This window comes from Chelmon rostratus, chromosome 4, assembly GCF_017976325.1.
Source record: "Chelmon rostratus isolate fCheRos1 chromosome 4, fCheRos1.pri, whole genome shotgun sequence".
In the NCBI taxonomy this organism is placed as follows: Eukaryota; Metazoa; Chordata; class Actinopteri; order Chaetodontiformes; family Chaetodontidae; genus Chelmon; species Chelmon rostratus.
The window spans coordinates 16,879,078-16,899,787 of record NC_055661.1 but is presented as its reverse complement, the minus strand read 5'-3'; the positions used below and the strand labels follow the sequence as shown (position 1 = coordinate 16,899,787).

The window sequence follows — 20,710 nt, the reverse complement described above, 5'->3', positions numbered from 1 at the left end:
TTAAAGTTACTTTGAAGTAATAATTTTGTTCATTCACATGGTGCATCTGTCTTGTAAATGCAGAATGGTAGATACACGATGGATAACTTTCACTGCTTTATGTCAGTCTTGCTCCTTACACATTTAATTGACTCTGTCTGGTATTAGTGAATACAGTTCGATAAATAAAGTAAATAATGAACAAAGTTTTAGTCGTAGCTTCTAACCACAGTCCAAAATATAAGGTCATGATACCAAAGATAAAAAAAATCTACGACTGCTGTTAAAAACTCTTATCATGCCTTACAACGAAGGGCCAATCACGTTGAGCCGTGCTTGGTTGCTAGACAACGAGTCGACCAATTAGCGTGCTGTTTGGTTTGCGTGCACTGGTGTGTACTGTCATTCGGACCGACATGGATTAAGGAGCTGCAGTATCGTCAGGCTGGGAGGTTTTGGGAAATACAGTCGAGACTGCAACGTAGTGCAGTGCAAAGTAAGTATTGGAGACATTTTCCTGCTCACTTCTTCATGAAGTGAACATTTTAAACGTCTGCTTTCGTCACTAGTCAACTTGTTTAGCTAGCATAGCCAGCCGTTGCGCTCCAGTGTCAGATTGTTTTGAGGTGCGGGGGCACTCAGTGGGTAACGGTAGTTAAGTTTAACACTGACTGCTGTGTGAAGGAACTGCACATCGACTTGTTTTATTTTATCATGATAAAACATGATTTATCGAGTCGGTTAACATTGTCTTGGAGATAGCGAGGTTAAATAGTTAACGCCTCGACAAAATAACGTTCTACCGTTAGATCAGTATGTAGCTTACAGTACAGTTCATGTAAACGGGGGCTAATGTGGCACATTTAGCATGTTTTGGATACTTAGCTAACTGTCAGAATGCGTTTAAAAGCGACGTAGCCTCGTTAATATTCTCTAGTCAACTAAGTCAGTGTATTTTCCAACCTTTTCTGGACAGTCCCAGCAATGCTCGAGTTTGAGTACACTTTAAAGTTACACTACATAACATTTTATTCTCCTTTCAAGTGGACCAAGTTGACTTATCAGGTACACCTAGCTAAAACTAATGCAGTCCAATACAACAGCCCTGCCATGAATCCTACGTTCATGTAGGCGCTAATGTTTGAGGTGTACCTGTCTGAACTGCCTCCTATGATTGCATCCCCTGTCCCCCTATGATTGCCTCCTATGATTGCATCCCGTCATAGTTTAAAATCTGGTTTAAACTATGGACCTTAATCACACATGCCTCTGAGAAACCACAAACCTTAAAACCCATTCTGTAGATGCTTGCATGTAAATCTCTCTTTGAAGACTTTTTAATTTGACTAATGATCTAAAGGTTATCACTTGTGGAGTAGTCGGTCTAAGCACGGTCTAGGCTTGTTAAGCTGTGTGGCTCTCGGCCTGCCATCTGTCTTGCCAGGCTGATTAAGTGTCGCTGAGACCAAAGGGTAGGTCCCCTGAGTTGTTGATGAGCCACAGCCTTTTCAATTTTCTAAAATGCATGTAAAGTCTACAAAATGCTCTTCATAGAACAAATGTTCAGTTTTTACATGCAGCTTCTGCTCGTGCTCTCATAGTTGCTATTAAAGAGGTTTTGTGCTACCTCTTTTTTTTATGGTAAATTTTCAGAAATGTCTGTATGTAGTGTGTCTATTTGTTGAAAACATAGATGTTATTTGACAGGAGAAAAAACATGTGTTTCTGATTGTATGGCTCTGTGGACAAATCACCACAGTGTCTGTCTGGGATTAGTCTGATCAGCTGATGATAAGAGCATTGGGATAAGATGCCGGCGGGGTACCAACCTGCAACCTGTTAGATACTCCTGCATTGACAACCACAAAGCAGCAACAACAGGACATAATAATCACAATGAGTGTAAATAAATGAATAATGTAAAGAATGGTTGCGTGTACACTATGTATCACTGTTTAGCTTGTTGCTTGTGATAGATGAATGAATTAGAGCTTGTGAAACTGCTGCTCTCACGCTCTGTTATTTAGGCTGCTGCGTGTTTCCACCCCTCACTGCTGCATGTTCACTTCCATTGCCTTGTAATCCAGACTGTGTTGACTGGCCGCTGCTAATCTGACCCTCTATTTCAGGAGCAGAGTGCGTAGGTGGATCTTGTGGTGAGCTTTGTGTATCCTGCACATGTAGTAGATGATCCAGACACGTAGCCTCAAGGCTGCACTGCACAACAATGCCAGAGTCCTCCCTGGGTGAGTTCAGATTTTGACATCTTTGAAGACCAGTGAATATGCACCGTGAGACATGTTGAACAGTTGGCTGCTGTACCCAGCAGTTGTTAAGAAGAAACTGAAATTCACTGACATCTTTACATGTCTGAGAGACTGTACAGTGTTTCTTAAAATATGATTTTACGTCTGCATCCTCATTAGTTAGATGAACTGAACTATAGTAATGTAGTGTTCTGCTTTCAGCAGTTGTGTGTAGGTTACTGTATAATTTTGACCTCTATCTGGAGCTCAGACCTTGTGAATTAAACTAACCTGCCATAAGTGCCAAAAGTAGACTCAATTTCTCTAACTTTTACTCTATATGAAGTGTTTTATGACATTATACATGACAGACATTTTTCCCCTAGAAGTCAAGGATATTTGCAGCACCTCTGTTGAATGTAGAACATCCCCCTTGAGGCAGTTTAGCCAATCATCGCTGCCACTGCACAGAAAGTCCCACATGCTCACTACGTTCTGCACAGAGCACAACGTGCAAGAATGTCTGTCACACATCAATCAGGTTGGTAACCTTACACGTGTCTTTGATGTATTATTAGCACAGCTATTGATATGTAAATGATTGTGCCCAGTGGTCTAAGACATGGGCAGTATGACTGCAATGTCCTGGGTTTAAGTCTAGCTGGTCGTATACACCTTTTACTCAATATCCTTTTCTTCCTTCCTTCCTTTCGCAGGAGGTTTCATCTCTTGGCCTCCCACCAGTTTGGACGGAGTCAGGCAGCAGCTCGGAGATGAATGTTGTGGCTGTGCTAAATTGCATGTATGACCTGATTCAGCTGCATCGCAGGGGCCTCCGAACTCTGGAAAACATGGAAGTGGAGCAGCTTAAGTCCAGCAGCAATGTGGACTACCTACAGCTCACCAGCACCCGACTAAAAGTACAGTAACAATTAAACCCAGTGATTACTCCATGTTAATATGAAAACATAGATAGCAATACAAATGTCGAACCAAAACTAAGTACCTTAGGAGTAGCTGTCAATACTGAAAATACTAACTTGCACTGTGACAATGTTATTGTGTTATCATAGGAGCAGCTTGAATTGTCCAAAAGAGAAAACACAGGACTCCTTGAGAGAGAGCGACAACTGCAGCTGAAAGTGAAGAGTTTGCAAAACTGCCTGAAAAATGAAAAAGAAGAGGTATGTTCTTTGTAATCACTGCCCCTGACAATGCTGAGTGAATCCACCAGCTGTTTTTTTCTTTTTAAAGCATGACAATATAAGCATGACAGTATCAACAGTAATCACTTGATGTATTTCCCCCTGCCAGGTGCAAAAACTTCAGAACATAATTGCAAGCCGGGCCAGCCAGTATAATCATGAGATGAAAAGGAAAGAAAGAGAATTTAACAAACTGAAGGAGCGCTTGAATCAACTTCTGGTTGATAAAAAGGAAAAGAAACAAGGTTTAATAGAAAACTTAAAATCAGCCCCATCCTTCACCCAATCCTGTTCCCCACATTTAACATTTTGAAATTAAACCAACAACTTTATACACAAGATTCAAATTGACGTTTGGAAAATCTTAATATCCCATATTCTACTTTTGAATTCTTCTTTCCAGCTATTGATGTATTAAACAACATTGGAAGAGCTGATGGGAAGAGAAGCCTTTGGAAAACCGAAAAGACAGAGGCAAAGTAAGCTCACTTCTTTCAGCTTATATGTCAACTCATTTTACTGTATCTTTTGTATCCTTGTCTCCTAAGACACATTAGGATTTGTAAAATACAAGAAGTATCTTACTTTTATATCTCAAACAAGTTGCACATCAGCTCCTTTGTCAGTTTTCAAGGTGACACGCTTTTATTTTCAGAAACATAGGCTTCAAACCTGGTGGCACTGCTAAATCCTAGATGTTACTGGAGCTTTAATTGATTTTGTCTGTAGATGTGTCATGTATGTGAGATTCTAACCAATTAATTAACATAGATGATCGTCTTTTCATCCCAAGGCATGAGGGAGAGATGTATAAGACTCTGCTGAGCGACTATGACACTCGACAAAGGGAGTTGCTGTCAGAAAACGCAGAGTTGAATAAAGTGTTGCAGCAAATGAAAAAGGACATCGTGTCCATTCTAAGTTCAAGGAAACTGACGCTGAAAGGCGAAAAGCATCAAGACGATGGCACACAGGTAGGACAAGTTGTTTTTCTCTTTTCTATTATTATTATTATTATTAAATCTTTATATCTTGCTTATATCTTTTCATATAGTCCGGCCTTACCTGTGCGCTGTTATTGGCTGGGGACTACGCACTCACAACCCAAAGGTTGAATTAAGAACATACAGGCAGAAGGCAGGGCCTCTATAGATAAATATACTGCCACACACTCATTAAACAAGCTCTTCCCTTTTCTTCCCCAGTATTTCAGTGTTGTGGAAAGATTCATAAAAGCTGATTGCAAAGTGACTGATTAAACACACCAACACAATAACCGTGGCTAAAATATATCACAATTTGATGGACAGCTGACAATCATCCTTGTGCCTGCCACTTAGTCTTTTAGACATGTTTGCCAGATGTGCTACAAATCAATTAGAAAATATCGTCATTGTCACTGTCAGGCTGACTCAGATGAGGAAGAGGAAGTGTTTGATTCCAGCAAAGAAAGCGTTGAGCTGTATTGTGTTCACGCCCGGGAGAAGCTCACCAACAGTATTCGCCTCCAGTGGAGAAGACTCAAGAGCCATGTTGAAAGATTGGACAGCCAAGGTAGTCTTCACGCAGAACGCCATGCCTGGTTGAGACATGACAGGAATACAACTCTGCGTCTCGTAAACATAATTGTGAAATGATACTTTCTGGGTTGTTTTTGTTCAGCATCTTTGGCTCAGATGGGTGAGAGTAAAAACACTGACGCTGTTTCCCGAGAGACTCATGAGGAGGAGATGGACAGACTGAAGCTGGAGATCCAGCAGTGCAAAGACTTCATTCAAACACAGCAGCAGCTTCTGCAGGTAAGACTGAAGTTACCTTGGAGGGTTAGCCATTAAGCTCCCTGGAACTGAGTGAGGGCTATCAACTTTTAATTGAAGGGTTTTACATTTTAAACTGCTTTTTTTAAGTATTACTTGACCTCTAACATTGCTTGTTGGAGGAAAGATACTGAATTTTCTTTGGTGCAGTACTTACATTTCGAACTAACACTTCTTTTATTAAACCCCGGCTGAAGAAACCATGTCTGCTTCTCTTCTTGCAGCAGCAGCTGAGCTCTCCGTGCGACGAGGAGACGGCATCCCTGCTGAGCGACTGCTACATGCTGCAGGAGAAGGAGCGCCTCAGAGAGGAATGGAAGACCCTGGAGGAGCAGAGAAAGATCTTTGAGAGGGAGAGGAGAAACTTCACTGAAGCAGCGATAAGACTTAGCCATGAGGTGAAATAAAAGCAAGCAAAGTTTTCTCTGTGTGCCAAGATGCCCTTCTTTATGTCTGTGTGCTCACTTTAAAGGACCAGTGTGTAGGATTTAGGGGGAATATGTGAGAAATTGCGTAGTGTATAATCGCCTGAAAATAAGAATCATTGTTTTTTCGTTACGGTAAAATGAGCTCTTTATATCTACAGAGGGAGTTGTTTGTCTTCCAGTCTGCCATGTTGCACTGCCATGTTTCTACAGTAACCCAGACTGGACAAGCCAAACACCAGCTCCAGAGGGCAACTTTTGCACGTTTCACAAGCTTTTATGGTCATTCTACCTTACTCAGGGGTATTCAGTTGGCTGCAATCTGCACCACTAGATGCCACTAAATCCTACACACTGGCTTTTTAAAACTTAATCACACATTTAAAAAGTGTGATTTGTGTGTGTTCGTGAAATGACTTGTATCTGGTTCAACTTGCAGAGGAAGGCCTTCGAGGAGGATCGAGCAACGTGGCTCAAGCACCAGTTTTTAAACCTGAGCCCATTTGCTGACTCAAAGAAACCCCCTATGTCAAAGTCTAAAAGTGCCTTTTTAATATGTAAGTGTCTGCTGCTTTACATTGCACGGGCCCAGATCACCTTTATCTTGATATTATAATCTTCCATCATACATTTTTGAATAATAATTATAATTGATAATCTGAATGATAATGATACTTATGGGTTGGCAATGTGGCGATCATTCTTGTATACCAAAACTGTTTTATTTAAGCAAATAATGTTTGGTTTTATATTATACTTCTTTTCCCCTGCGTGTTGATATTATTTGTAGCTGCAACCTTGATTCCAAACAAGTTGGGAAGTTGTGTAAAACATAAATAAAAACAGAATGCAGTCATTTGCAAATGAAGGGCTCCTGAGCCCATGTAGTAATATCTTTATACAATCATGTGTTTCACAAACATCAAATTCAGAATAAGCATATATTTGCAAAAATCAATAAAGCTGATGGTTAAGACATTAAATGTTTTGTCTTTTACTGTTTTCACTTAAGTATATGTCAGAATGGATTAGCATATTGTCATATCCTGTTTTACTTATGTTGTAGCATCCAAACTTTTTTGGAATCAAGGTTGTAAATTTCCTGACGAGGATCAATAAAGTTTAATCTTATGTTTGCAGCTGAAACAAAGGCGAGTGTAGTGTCGGCTCCAGAAAAGCTCATCAAATGCCCGTCTGACACAACGGCCACACCCAGATGTGTTCCACTCACATCACCATCCACAGCCGACCTGTATCGCACACTTTGCCTTATACCAGAAAACAGGTACAGTGTCTTTATTTGCTCGGTGATTTGTGAAATAAGATAATCCTTTATCAATCCCACAGCACTGAAACATGCAGTGTTACAGCAGCAAAGGGGATATTAGGGAGAAGCAGGATATGATACATAAGTAAACAATATTAGAAATAAAACAAGCCAGTGGTTGAGTTCACATTATTGCAAATCATGACATGGTGTACCTGTAAATGAATTCTGCTGTCGTGTGTCCCTGACTGTTTGTCACATTTGATTTCCAGCTCCACCAAACCAAAGAGAAAGACTGCTGAAGGATCAAGTATCTTGTTTAATGGAAATGCTCCAGTTCAGCACAAACGGTGGGACGACAGTGAAGACCACAGCAGCAACGCACTCACAAAGGAAAAGAACAGCTCTATATGAAGCCAAAAACTTTCATCATTTGAATCAGCATTATTGTTAATGTCCATTAATCATGGATGATGGAGGATATACGTGAGTTGCAAATGCAAAACACTTGCAGAAAGACTGTAAAGTTGGGGAGCAGTTGAAGCCAAACTGCTTAGCTGCTGGTGTTCTGTGCGACTGAGAGAAAAATTATCTAATTGTTTTTCTTTTTATATCTTCCTATTTTTATTTTAGATTATGTGACAAAAGTATTTATGTGGTACTGTAAATCTTGTTTTTACCATCATATCTTATATCTAGGATCTTAGTCTGAGGCTAATATATTTTAGCAATGCAGGTGCAACAAAAGATCATGAGTCCCTGTAATGAGACGCTGCTTGGCCCTTGTTAGTGGTCGCTGTTGGCGCTCAAACCTGCCTAAATGTTGCTGTTGATATCACTGCTTTTCAGCTTCTGTTATAATGTTATGCAGGTCAACTGACACAATGTTTTAGAATGTAAATTTAATGCTGCTGTTTCACTGAATGCAATACGAAAGCTGGGTTAAATATGAAGTATGTTTCTGTAGTTCAATATGGAAATGTGATTGACAGCATTGTTTTCTAGTAACTGCTGCAGTTACATTAGTAATGAGTGATGTGTGATGTTGCTGTTAAATAGGAAGAAACGCTGTAGAATTTAGCACAAATTACATGATGTGTGCTGTAGAACCCTGACAAAGGTTAGACTGCTCTGATGTCTATATGAATGTAAATTCCTCTCACCATTTTTTCAAAACGAATGTGTTTGTTTTAGCGGCTTTTTACTGATGGATTAGAATAACTCTTAAAATAGGAATGTGACACAATGCATTCTAGACAATCTTGTATTCTTGAAACATTCATTACACATTCTTGAAACACAAGTTCGTTGTCATTTGACCTTTGTTCACTTCTATCAGAAATAATTCTGTGTCACTGATCAGCGGAACAGCTTCATCTGTCCTCACACGGTGTCATCTTGTCAAAGTGGAGTCCATTGAGGCAAAACCACACAGTGAAGCAGAGAGGTGACAGAACTGTCAAGTACTGAGGTAAGCACTGTAATGAATTGCTTTTTCATCTGCTTTTGGTTTCTAGTCAGTGTTGTTCTTGCAGGTATTTATCGTTATTGATTAACATCTCTAACACAACCCCGGTCCCAAAAAAGTGATCAACCTTGCTCCATCCTCGCTTGTGAACGACGGAGCCTTACTAGGATGCCCGTTCATACCCAATCATGATACTATCACGTGTTACCAATCAACCTGTTTACCTGTGGAATGGATTAGCAAGGATTCACAACATTTCTGGAATCTAGGTTGTACTAAGTCTGCAGATATTGTACATAGTTGTGTTTGGAAATATAAAATTAACCCAGTGATAAAGTTTTTTGTAGAGCTATTTTAGCTATTTTTCTCTGCCAGTGTGTATATTGAGATCCCTTTACACAATAATGGTATAAACCTGCAAAAATGTTTAATTAAAAGCATAAACCAGCAGTTTCTGATCAGCGTTATTGTAATGTGCTCTGAAACATCATCAATATCCACTTTGGTTTTGATTACGTCCAGTAGGTTTGGGATCACATAGACTGATCAGCATTCAGTTGAAACTAAAAGATTTATTGTAGAGAATCAGCACACTGATTGTCAATAATAGGTTGGAGGGAGATGCATTTTCCCTTTAAGTGATGCGACACAAGCTCTGCGAAGTCAGTATAATTGAAACAAATGTATGTAAACTTATTTTGAGATGCAGTTTATTTATAAGTACATTCAAAACAAATAAATGACGCAAGTGACCAGCAGAAGAAAGTGTTGTTAAGCACACTGAGCAGTACAGCTGCAGGCTAAGTGGGCCTCTGCTGTGTCCCTCAGGTCCACACTGTTATTGTAGATGTTGCTCAGACTCTCTGGGCGATTCAGGGCAGAATCTGCACAATTGAAGGAAGGAGAGCCATTAGGAACTGTGTATTTTTCTCCACCTTTTCATATTCTGTCACTTGTAATTTCTGGCAGACTCACCAGTGGGCAGGCAGTGGAAGCCAACAGTGACGGCAGTGGTCTTCACGGGGAAACATCCGGGCAGGCAGCGCAGCACAGGCTCAACAGAGTAGCACTTGGATTCTTGGCCATGGATGTCTACCTGCTTCTCCAGCTGCACCGACTCAAGCCTCATACGGCACTCTGTAATGGGAAGGTGTTGATAAGTGAGTTTCTGATGGATTTAGAGCATCTTTAAAATGTTTCAAAGACTTAAATTAACCAAATGCAGTGATATAACTGGGTGCATGGAAAGGGATGTTGCTGTAAGTCCACACTGAACTTTGTGTCTCACCTGAGGTGTCCCTGCAGCTCTCAGCTGGCAGAACCCAAGAATGAGCGAAACTGGCTGCGTTCTTGGTCAGACGGCCGTTGGGTGTGAGATACTCCCGTCTGATTTCCCCATCAGCCTTTCCACAGAGTCCACAGGTCTGTCCCTTCATCCAGTCCACAACTTTAACCTGCATGGCAAGATCAAATGAGACACTATAGACATAAATTATACAGTATCTGTCAAATGTTTCGAAAGTGTAATAGCTCTTGACAGGTGCCATTATGTTTTTTCCTCATAGTTACTGTTGCATTTACCTTCCATGAGTTCTTGTCAAAGTAGACTTCATGAAGACCATGGGTGGGAGCGTACACAGAGATGCCTTCACCCTTTGGCCTGATCTGGATTTTGGCTGTAAGAACAAAACAGGATCACAATCATGTACTTTAAGTCAGTTAAGATGCTGAACAATACATGCAAATGATTTAACAACTTTGAGGTATTGGAACCATTATATGTACTGTAGTATGCAATATTAAGTCTTCGCTACATGCTACATGTTGCTACTACAGTGCAAGACTTTGATGGTGGGCTAAATGTGTATAGAAACCTGTGGGATGCTGGTATGGCAGGTTGTTGATGGGTATTTCCATTCCATTGACCTTCACAATCACGTCAGTGTTCTTCGGGTACAGGTCAATATCGCTGCAAGTGCAGAAATTAAAATGTTTAGTTCTGTCAGTTTCCGGATGAAAACCACCGTTTCTTTCTTGTTTTTAATAGACACTCACATGTCAGCAATCTTCACATTGATATGGTTCTGTTCAACGTGATCTTTCTTCAGCAGAACCATGAATTTCAGCTCACTGGTGCAATCCTGTGCCAGAACTTGGTAGCAAGACACTGGCATCTCGTTCTTGTACCTCCTGCTGTTGAATGTGGTCAGTGTGTCTCTCATGTAGCTACATTCGGCTGCGAAGCAAAAAAATATGTTTACTCCTTAGCACACAGCTACAGATAACTGCCACTGCATTTCATTTTAAACAATAAGGTCATCCATTACCTGCACCAGCCTTGGCCAACAAGTAGTGGGTTTTATCAGTAAGGCTATCAAAGGGGGTGAGACCTTTGAGTTCATCAAGTGGCAGAGCAATGGGAAGGTGCAGAGCCAGCTTATAGACAGTATGCTGTAGACAGAATAATTCACAATTATTTAGGGAAAAAAGGTAAAAACAAACATTTTCTTCATGTTTTGGGAGAACCACTAGATTATTCATACTGTTGGTGTTTTCCAAATGAGGTCAAGGGTCCTGTCAGATGTGGCAACCACTGTAAGTGAGAGCTGCTTGGCGCTGTTTTCATCCTTTCCTTTAACCCAGCCAGTCATCATGTAAGCAGGAACGTAGTCACGCACCCTATAAAATCATTTCCAAATATCAGATATTTTAGAGAGTCAATATTGCGTATGAGATGGCTGAAGACAGTCCTTTGAAAGTTTCATACTTCTTTGCATAGTATTTAAAGGCAGAAGGTAGTTCGTTCCAGGCCACTCTCAGGCGAGCTGCAGGGCTTGGACCAACAAGACCAGTCTCGGCTGTGATCGTGGTATCATACTGCTTGCATTCTGCTCCCCAACCGACTCTAGCCTATTGAGAGACAGTAGATGTGACAATAAGGCAGCTCATTTAAACTACAGCCCTTTTATAGTGTGTCCTAAGATCTATGATGTAAGCAAGGCAGTGTCTTACCGTGACTTTGTGCTTGCTAAGCAGAACTCCATCGGCACAGAACTTCCAGTTGTTATCAGCAGCCAAGGCAGCCAGAATAATCTGAACTCTGGCGGTTGCTTTGTCTAAGTAGAATGCCAGTTGATATCCCTGCACCTTTTTGTCAGCTCTGACAGCACGGAAGATGATGGCAAAGGTAGGAGCTACTTCATTGCCAAGGAATTTGTTCTGTGGGAACGATAAGTATTAGTTGTGTGTGTTGACCAACAAATCCATTGGTACAAATATTTGAAGAAGGATTTTTTTTCCAAATGACCAAAATTTACATGTCTTTGGATGGCCTCAAAGCTTGAGGCACTGCTCCTGGAAATTACTGCTGAGGTGGCTTGAGACGTGAGAGCCTACAACAATAATACATAGAAGTTAGAGGCCACCATGAAAAGCAGCAACACAAGTTAACATGTTCAATCTGGCCAATACAATGTCATTGCTTGAAGCACCACCTAAACTTACCTGCCACTTATGGTTTTTTTGGAACTTGTGGCGATATATCACTTGCTGTTCAAAAGAAATATTTTTGTGAGATTCAGCACTTACTATGATATGTATATACGCTAAAATTCTTCCATGCAAATTCACAAAACATTCTCCAGGTGTTTACCCTTGAGAGATGGGCACTGGAGCGAGAGGAACTTGAGCTGGCACTGAACAGCGATGCAAGGCTTGATGCGTAGCTGGACCTGCTGCTTCTGCTGCTGCTGCTGCGCCTCAAACTGTGAAGTCTTTTGGATGTAGGGGCTATATCAATGGCCTTGCTGGTGACACGAGATGAGGAACTGGAAGAGGTCCTGGAGCTCAGGCTTGAGCGAGAGCTGCTTGAACGATGACTGCTGGAGCTGGAGGAGGAGGAGGAGGAGGAGGAAGAGGAGGAGGAGGTGGCATTTTTCAGACGAGGAGCTAAAATTTTCTTTAGCTTCATCAAGACTGGTCTGCCTTCAACAATTTCTTCTTCGCTCAGATTGATCTGTTTAATGAGCTTCTCTGCAGCCTTTGGTCCTACTTGAATTTCCATCTCCAGTCTCTCAATGACTTCCCCTTCAACTGAAAGTATAATGCAATAATTCTGTCAATAATTTATTTGAGCACACAGCTTCTCAAAATATATAATGTTCTCACTACTTACTTGGTTTAAGAGAAAGAACAACAGTGTGCCTTCCGGCCAGTTTGTACAAGGCAATGTCCCTGATGAAAGCAGCGTTTTCAGTGGCAATCTTGAAACAGCCCTTTAGTCCAATGCCAGCAGCTTTAACACAGTACTTCTTCTCAAACTGAGCTGCTTTGGGTTTCATGATGGCAGGTCTGGCACTTGCCACATCTTGGTGAATGATCTCTGAGGATTTTGACTATTAAAAGAAAGGTGTTAATTAGATTATAAATGTAGATAGTCTTGTAGCTATCTTAAAAGACAATGTTTAAACCTCACCAGACTAGCAGCAGCAGTTGAAGCAAACTTAGATGTGAGAATCTCCCTTGAGATGGGCTCAAAGACTTTATTGGGGATGATTGGAGTGATTTTTGCTGCAGGTAAATCCTCAATATTTCTTGCCACAGCAATTGTCTCAACACTGTTGAAAGAAAAAGAGCTTAGACTCCAAAGATGAATACATCATACAAGTGACACAAGTGTTTGAACTGTTAGAAAGGCTTACTGCACAGCTGCAACGTCTTCAGGCACAGAAACCGGCAGAGCTTCGATCTTGAAGTGGCCCTCAGTGACGTCGAGTCTTGCTGCGATCTTGGCGGGCACAATGGAGTTGAGTTTAGCTCTTGAGATCAGGGCAGACTGGAGTATGGCCGTGTTTACCCCCATCACAGCAAATGTGTTCACAACAATGCTAAAAGGAGAGGACATTTGTATGTTAGATTTCATGACATGATATATTTTGCAATCTCTTTGTATTTTAGTTGTAGACGTTCTACCTACCTTGGCCTGATCTCAGTCTCAAGCTGAATGTTTGTCTTAAGAAGGTGAGAAAGATAGAAATTTTCTGGAAGAGCTGGTGTTGTGGTGGCCTTGACTAAGAAAACAAATACGCATCACCACTTATAATGCTCTTGGTTCAACTATTACATGATTTTATGTACCATTTTATTAAAGAGAGAGCACTGGTAAAGCAACATAACAGTAATGAATAGACATTTGCTTTTGTGAGTCTGCAAAGACCTTATTTGGTATAGATGATAATATGAGGTGCTTTATAAGATATTATAAAGGTAAGCTTTTGCATTTACAAATGTGCATATTCTAGTGCTTCAGCACCTTTTTTAACAAGGCAAACTAGACTAGTGGGATAAGTGGGACCTTTAACATGCTAAATTGTGCTTACATTGAACAGCTGCGGCGGCCACAGCAGCAGTGTACAGACTGAGCTCCATTGGAAGACCAGCAGCAGTAGGCAGGATACGCCTCACCTCAGTAGCCAGCAGAGGTTTGGCAAAGTGGTAGGAAGCGCCAGACAGCAGAGCCCTGATAACGTTCTTACCAAGTGTCTGAACAGAGGGACCGGTGGCGAACTGTAGGACAGGATTTATCAGAACTATTGTGTCTGTGCAAGAAAAAGAAGTGCTAAACGATGTGTTATAAAATTGATCTTGGTTGACGGATTTCAATCATACCGCAATGGCCTGGTCAATCATGGCTTTGTCAATGTTGGCAAAGGCAATTTCTTGTCCGAATAATTTGAAATAGAAGGAGGCCAGAGGTGTTCTGGCGGGCAGAGATCTGAGCTGCGAGAGCTGTCGAAAAAGGAAACACACAATCCGACTTATCAGTAGCTTGCTGTGTTTTGTCATTTGCCATTGTATGCTGTTATGTCCTTGTATTTGTGATTTCTGGATGCGTCATTGCTTACAGCCTTAATGACGCGCTTCATTTTGGTTATCCTGTCAGCATTGTCAATAAATGCAGGGTTTTTCAGAAGAGCCTCCTGGAGTCCCTCAGCTCTTACTCCAACCTAGGAAATGTTCAACATGTTAAAAAGGTTATTTTCAAATAACTGATTGAATACCTTTGAGGGCAAGTGCTTTCTTTTCCTTTTACCTCCAGAACATCGGCAGCAGCTCCAGCAAGATACACACTGGTCTTAGCCACAACAGATCTGGGCAGAATGGTGGCAGCATCATTGATGTAGAAAGCACTGGCAGCAGCACCAAGCATCAAGGGGTCTGAAAGAGTTGATGAGATGAGATGATGAGATAATACAAAATAAACTTGAGGTAATTGGAACAAGATGTGACATTGATCTTACTGTTATAGATGTCCATGTGGATGGCTTTGCTGAAACATGAACTCAATCTGTTCAACCTTGGGCCCAAGATTTTGACGGCAACGTTGCAAGCCGCAGCACTGCAATGAAAACATAAAAGAACTGAGCAAGCAGACATCAGCAGATAGACTTGATGATGAATGGGGATCAGACAGCTGCTCTTACACTGAGGCATGCATAGCAGCGGTGCTCCTGGTCAGGGACTTCATGTGAGAATAAGTGAAACTTGCTACTTGCAGATTCTCCTCTGTCTTCACAATGTTGGCAAGAGTTGTCACCAGACCGATTGCAGGCCTTGTCTCAAACAGCACAATGCATGCAAGCATACGAAGCTCTGGGTGAAGGGCCTTGTCCATGTAGATCTGAAGAGCCAGTTCCTGGACCTAATTTACAACAGACAGCAACCTCAGTAGGGAGTTACATGTAAAACTAGAATGACTTGAAAAGCTGTGTTGATAGTTCACCATTCTGGGCTCCTTCTTTGCAATGTTCCTCAAAGCCATGATAGCATCAGCATGGACTCTTATTGGCAGAGATGCAGCTGCAGTGCCATGTATGGGCAGGATCTTTGTGATTGGCTTTAGGCTAGCAGGATGACCAGCGTTACCCAAAACCTTCAGGAACAGGATGATATCCTGGGTCTCATCCCTAGCAACAGCCTCTGAAAGGAAGTCCTGGATGGGCTGTTGGGAGGAAGTGAAAAAGTAAAATCTCCCTTTTTCATCCAGAAATGTGCAGAAGAGTTTGAAGTAATAACAAAAGAACAAAGTTCTGTCACCCTAATGAGTTCTGCAGGGCAGACATCCATCTCAACACAGTATTTTGAAATCATGGTGCCATAGCCAAGGAGGACAATCTCACGCAGAACTGGGCTTTCCACTATTTTGTTGTTGATTGCCAGGGCCTACGAGAGAGCAACAATCAGAAATGTGCCATATCTCCATTCTTATTATGGACAGAGTAACCTGCTTTGTGCTTTACCCACCTCAACCAGCTTGATTGCCTCAATGTTAGCTGTCACCATGTGAATAGATGCAATCAAAGCCTGAGCTGCTTCAGCAACAGTCAGGTCATCAGCCAGGAATTTCTCCTTGATGAATCTCAGAGCAGCAGCAGTTCCAGTGGCAGGGATGGCATCCAAGATCCACTGTCTTAAAGATGGAAATTGAGTGAGTGAACCTGTTCTCTTACTGTATATCTATATATATTGTTTTTACATCTTATTCAAATGTAGCGTAAGTCACCTGTAAGCAGGTTTGGTTCTGTATTGGCTCCAGAGCATTTCCAGGTCTTCAAAGCGGGCTGCACGGAGGATCTGAATGAGTTCCAAAAACTTCAGAGGGGCATCCTCATGGACTCTCTCCACATTGTGGGCAACCAGATGATTCAGAATTTCCACAATCTAAGAACACAGGATTGAAGGAGAAGTCAATATTTATGGTAGAGAGTAATTCATGACTTCACAGATCTTTTAGAACAGTCTGAAGTAATACCTGGGCCTGTACATTGTTAATCTTCATGAGCTGAATGGGCGTCTGAAGAAGCTCAGTGGAAAACTCATACTTAAGAGAACCACGGTGAAGATATTGAGCTTCAATGGGTACAATAGGGGCCCTCTGAATCTCAAGGAAGACCAAGGATTGCCTTTAAAGTAATACAAAAAAGGGTTAATCTGCAGCTCTGTTTAGTTCAAACATGGCCATTATTAAGCACTGACATACTTGGTCTGCATCTGAGCAGCTCCATTCATCTCAGTGAAAGGTGAGAATTGGATCAGCTCATTAACAGTTGCCTCCAGGATCAGGATGCCACTAGCAACTGGTTTCAAGATGTAGCTGTATGCTGCGGTTCCTCTCAGGTTCTTTGAGTCCTGCAAAGACAAGCCACATAGCTGCTTAATCACGTGACATTTTCTACTTTCATAGATGTACGCAGAAAACAAAACTGGTGTGAGCATACCTGCTGGCACTTCGCACATGTTTGAGTGTATGCCAACCCTATGTCCTTCATGATCTTCTCCTGACAGTGGTTCAGATCCCTTGTCTTTGTCAAAAGGACACGTTCAGCCTTTTCGTCTTCAGTGATGGCATAGAGGGTCTTGCACACACCCTGAGCTCCGGCCTAATGAGAAAAGGATACTTTATTGGGGGATACAACTTCCTGTCCTGTCATGGATTTTTTTTGTTTTTATTTATCAGTACTGGAGGATCTTTGACAAACCTCCTGCATCTCGTAGACGTTCTGTGTCTTCTTGATGTTGAGCTGAAGGACATTCAGGATACCTCTGTAAACATTCAGCACCATTGTGGAGATTCCCTCAGGGGCGAACATTTTTCCGACAGCACCATTGGCATACTCAAACTTGATGGGAGTCATGAGCTGGGCTGCCAGGGCTGACGTCAGCTTGGTGGCTGGGATTAAAGGATCCTTAGGCCAGACGCCACTGTACTCATAGAGCTCAGGTTCGACAAGCTAGAATGTAAAAACAAGATTTATGACAGGGCAGTTTTCATTTTAAGAATGGAAAGATTGTTGCTTGAACACAGCTTGATCTTTACCTTCAGCATGTAGTAATTTTGGGCCACAGCACTGATGAGAACTTTGCTGCTGACTTTGAGTCCGGCCTTTGCCAGGCCTTCCTCTGGCAGACCACCCAGGAGCAGTGCCTCATACTTGTACACATATGTCTTTCCGGCAGGAAACTCAGGAGCTGTAAGAAAAATTTTACTCTATGAAACTTATTTTACCATATCCACCAAGCTATGTGAGTTATGTATGTCATGAGATGAATCATAGATTATGAAATTGATTTTACCATCATAATTCACTTTTGGATAACAAGCTGTGGTAAATGTTGCAATGCATTGTGTGTTCAGTGTTTATGGGATTCCATATATTGTTTGGAAAACAAGATATTAACAAGATAAGGTTATAATAATGTACTGAACTTACCAAAACTATGATGTTGACCGGCTGAAATTAGAAGAAAAAGAAATGAATAATCCATCAAGTACATGGGAAAAGTATTAAATGTAGTTTAGCATTTTTTATTAAACTAAAAAAAAAGGAAAATGCAATGTGATGTTTAAATGAAAACAGATGGGAAAATACACCCAAAATCCCCAAAGTCAGTGATGTGATGAATAACATTAAACTTTAAATTCGTTGTTGAGATTACTATTTCAAAAGCATTTTTTAAAGATCCAGCTACAAAATGTATAAAGTAATTTGCAGTGTCTGAAAAAAACCCGCTTTTAAAAAGAATTAATTTAAAAAAAAAAGCCACGACTTCGCAAAAACAGAAGTCATACTCACCCACAAGGGCCAGAGTCAGGGCAAGCACAACCACTCTCATGGCTAATGGGGTTGTGAATGTCTGCAGTCACAGGTGGCCTTTTAAAGGGAATTTTCTGCCGACTAGATACTATATGGTCCTGGGAATATTTGATCGATACGCTCTATTAGATAGACTAGGTTTCACCTTTTAGATTCAAATGAACTTGGGTTCAGGTTGGGGCAACAGGGCCTGTATCAGTGGATAAAAAGTTAGGGTCACCTGACTTTGTTCTCCACAGATATGCCAGGTCAAAGTTCAGCTTCATGTTTCAAAATATATGCCATGTCTCACAAGTCATTTTACAATAATACTTCAGAGGAAAACACTTATTTTCTCATAATAATCCTTATTTTGAAAATATCACTTTTTGTCAGATGCTGTATCTACTCTCATTTGCAAATATGTAGTTATGATTTGACATATGATAAATAAGCCAAAAATTAATCAAAAGAAACAGGTTTGCTAAAAAACCTTTGACCCAAAGATTATTGGGCCCTGCATGTTTAATCAAAGGGAAAAAAGCAACAGCAAAATCGTTATTTAACTTAAGAGAAAATTGATTCAGTTCATTTGCCATATTAGTACTCCCCACATTGATTAGTTTGCTATTTATTTTGTGCATGCTGTGAATTTTGTCTGATCATTTTGCTGAAATGTCATTTCGAAGTTTACACAAGAGGGCACCATGACTATGACTGTTTGCTCACTTTATTTGTTTTGGTCAGGATGACCACTGATGTCATGTCATCTCTGTTTGACAGCGATTCAGCTGTGAAATGGAAGTGTTACTGCATATATTGACAAATGTTTATTTTGTTGATTTTGTGTTAGTGTGGCTCTGGCTATTTCTTGAAAATACATCTCAGCATATTGACACGTTTCAATGAATCCCTGTAGTCCATGTTCTTAGTTTCAGCGGTACAATGAAACTAGAGCATCAAGCTGTTTGTCATTAGTAAAATGATACAGAATATCAATTATTAACAAGTATTTTGTATTGAACAGCTTTAACACTGGTATTGAAAAATGCTGGCTAATCTTTACAACAGCAACCTGTGATGCAAACATCATACTAAGAAAAAATATAAACAAAACGAATCATTTACAGCTAGTGTTATCCACGGCCTTGTTGCTGTGGATTTATTTCTATAACCCTATGATAATTTTACAGTGTTTTATATCTCACAGTGCAGATCTGATTGCCGGTGGTTTTCCCTTTACTGACTGTTTTTTCCAACCTACAGTGAACCATGAGCCAAGTTATTTATTTCTTGACTTTTTCTGTGACAGCTCAAAAACACAACATAGCCTTTTGTCCAGTGGTATTATTCTTAATGACTGAAAAATAAATGTCTCTACATTATTCTCACCATAAAGTAAACAAGCATTGGCTGCATGTCAGTAACAAAGCTTTAGTTTCAAAATTGTAATAATATTTCAAATATACAGTATATAAACTGTTTTAGTTGCTCTATAATACTGCATCATTACACTGATATACTCCTGTATGGTTGCACAAATTAAATCCAAATTGTTTTAAAAAATGCTTTTGAAAGAATGAATGAAACAGGATATAGTATATATAGTATATATCTATAATCGGTTGTAATTTACTTATTTTTTTTAAATGATCAAGTAATTGTTGATTGTAGTAATAATATCAAATGTGTCTTCATAGGTAGAGTTGTAATTGTTGACAAATGCCGTACATTCATAAACACTTAAAACACCCTTATATCTTCCTATATCTACATTATAGTGTGTTACAAACCACTTTTATCATCTAATATTTATATACTGCTTATTATACAGCTTTATTCTAACATTCTGTCATGAAGAGGGGAATTAGAGGCACAGCAAGTAACAGCAGATGGCAATAACACAACACAAGACAACAATGATTTTTGAAACAGCGGTTCTCAATCAGCATTGTCAAATTAACCCACTAGTGACCAAAAATGATCTTTTGGCACATTATGTATGTGTTGTGTTGCCTTGAACCCATCATGTAAGCACACACAGCACACCACACAATACAGCTTTATTATGTTATGCCTCAAGAACAAACTGCAAGTATCAAAGTGAACCTAGCCTCCCACTTTTCTCGGTTGGTAATTCTGCTTCACTGAAGACTGACTTTGCAGATGAATGCTGTATTTGTCAGGTTCTGGATCTGAAATTTTGATTTCTGAATGAACTCAGATATACTGTAGAGATAATTTACCTTGACTGCTGTCATGTCATAAACACCCCCTCATTTATTTGAATGTGACTGATGTTGAGAAAGTAGAGCAGATCAATAAATTGTCAAGTCAAGAAAGGGAACAGACTTCCCCTAAAAGCACATATTGAAGTTTTTGCATTTCTTTTAGTGTCCGATGTAAACATGCAAAATAAACTGCTTCCCCCTCCTTCCAGTCTTTCTACTAAATTGGGATAATTGACCCCCACCTATGGGTAAACTTTTGGCTTTGCGCAGGCATCTCACCTCACTGATATCTCTGATACTTGCTAAATGAGTACTAATGATGTTCTGTGTGGTTTGCAGAGCCCTCCTGTCCTGGACCGGGCACACATCGTGCCAATTTATAATGTGTGTGAAGATTTGCAGTCATTCAGGTCAATTATTCAAGGATGATTAAATCAGTG

At 40.5% G+C, this 20,710-nt stretch overlaps 2 protein-coding genes across 3 annotated transcripts; one reads left to right on the top strand and one right to left on the bottom strand.

The window, feature by feature from the left end:
* The first annotated feature begins 390 nt into the window (after window positions 1-390).
* On the top strand, window positions 391-8,234 carry LOC121605762 (afadin- and alpha-actinin-binding protein-like). Of its 2 annotated transcripts, none has more exons than XM_041935827.1 (14): window positions 391-475; window positions 2,109-2,225; window positions 2,615-2,766; window positions 2,942-3,145; window positions 3,299-3,409; window positions 3,540-3,675; window positions 3,834-3,909; window positions 4,224-4,404; window positions 4,837-4,984; window positions 5,093-5,229; window positions 5,472-5,645; window positions 6,112-6,229; window positions 6,813-6,957; window positions 7,212-8,234. In XM_041935827.1, the coding sequence occupies exons 2-14, from the start codon at window positions 2,207-2,209 to the stop codon at window positions 7,351-7,353; spliced, it is 1,743 nt and encodes a 580-aa protein (XP_041791761.1). In that variant the 5' UTR covers window positions 391-475; window positions 2,109-2,206; the 3' UTR covers window positions 7,354-8,234. The 2 variants fall into 2 exon arrangements, with proteins under 2 accessions (XP_041791761.1, XP_041791760.1); XM_041935826.1 differs by having other exon boundaries at window positions 2,612-2,766.
* A 944-nt stretch (window positions 8,235-9,178) lies between these two features.
* LOC121604971 (vitellogenin-like) lies at window positions 9,179-18,079 on the bottom strand. The gene is made up of 33 exons (XM_041934655.1): window positions 18,036-18,079; window positions 17,283-17,451; window positions 16,945-17,196; window positions 16,684-16,845; window positions 16,446-16,594; window positions 16,218-16,368; window positions 15,969-16,126; window positions 15,710-15,875; window positions 15,503-15,628; window positions 15,189-15,407; window positions 14,890-15,107; window positions 14,707-14,804; window positions 14,499-14,623; window positions 14,311-14,412; window positions 14,075-14,194; window positions 13,786-13,972; window positions 13,383-13,476; window positions 13,108-13,293; window positions 12,894-13,023; window positions 12,582-12,801; window positions 12,060-12,499; window positions 11,912-11,956; window positions 11,725-11,799; window positions 11,420-11,626; window positions 11,154-11,317; window positions 10,951-11,086; window positions 10,735-10,858; window positions 10,463-10,643; window positions 10,282-10,376; window positions 9,989-10,083; window positions 9,696-9,861; window positions 9,383-9,544; window positions 9,179-9,291 (listed from the first exon to the last, which is right to left on the bottom strand). The coding sequence occupies exons 1-33, from the start codon at window positions 18,077-18,079 to the stop codon at window positions 9,179-9,181; spliced, it is 5,079 nt and encodes a 1,692-aa protein (XP_041790589.1).
* Between the last annotated feature and the right edge of the window lie 2,631 nt (window positions 18,080-20,710).

Bases quoted from the DNA above. Each gene is read 5' to 3' on its own strand.
- LOC121605762 (XM_041935826.1), top strand. The intron at 3,410-3,539 runs GTATGTTCTTTG...TCCCCCTGCCAG, and splicing joins TGAAAAATGAAAAAGAAGAG to GTGCAAAAACTTCAGAACAT. The intron at 4,985-5,092 runs GTAGTCTTCACG...GTTTTTGTTCAG, and splicing joins TGAAAGATTGGACAGCCAAG to CATCTTTGGCTCAGATGGGT.
- LOC121604971 (XM_041934655.1), bottom strand. From the start codon at position 18,079: ATGAGAGTGGTTGTGCTTGCCCTGACTCTGGCCCTTGTGGGTGA. The intron at 15,108-15,188 runs GTGAACTATCAA...GTTGTAAATTAG, and splicing joins CAAAGAAGGAGCCCAGAATG to GTCCAGGAACTGGCTCTTCA. The intron at 9,545-9,695 runs GTGAGACACAAA...TTCCCATTACAG, and splicing joins GAGCTGCAGGGACACCTCAG to AGTGCCGTATGAGGCTTGAG.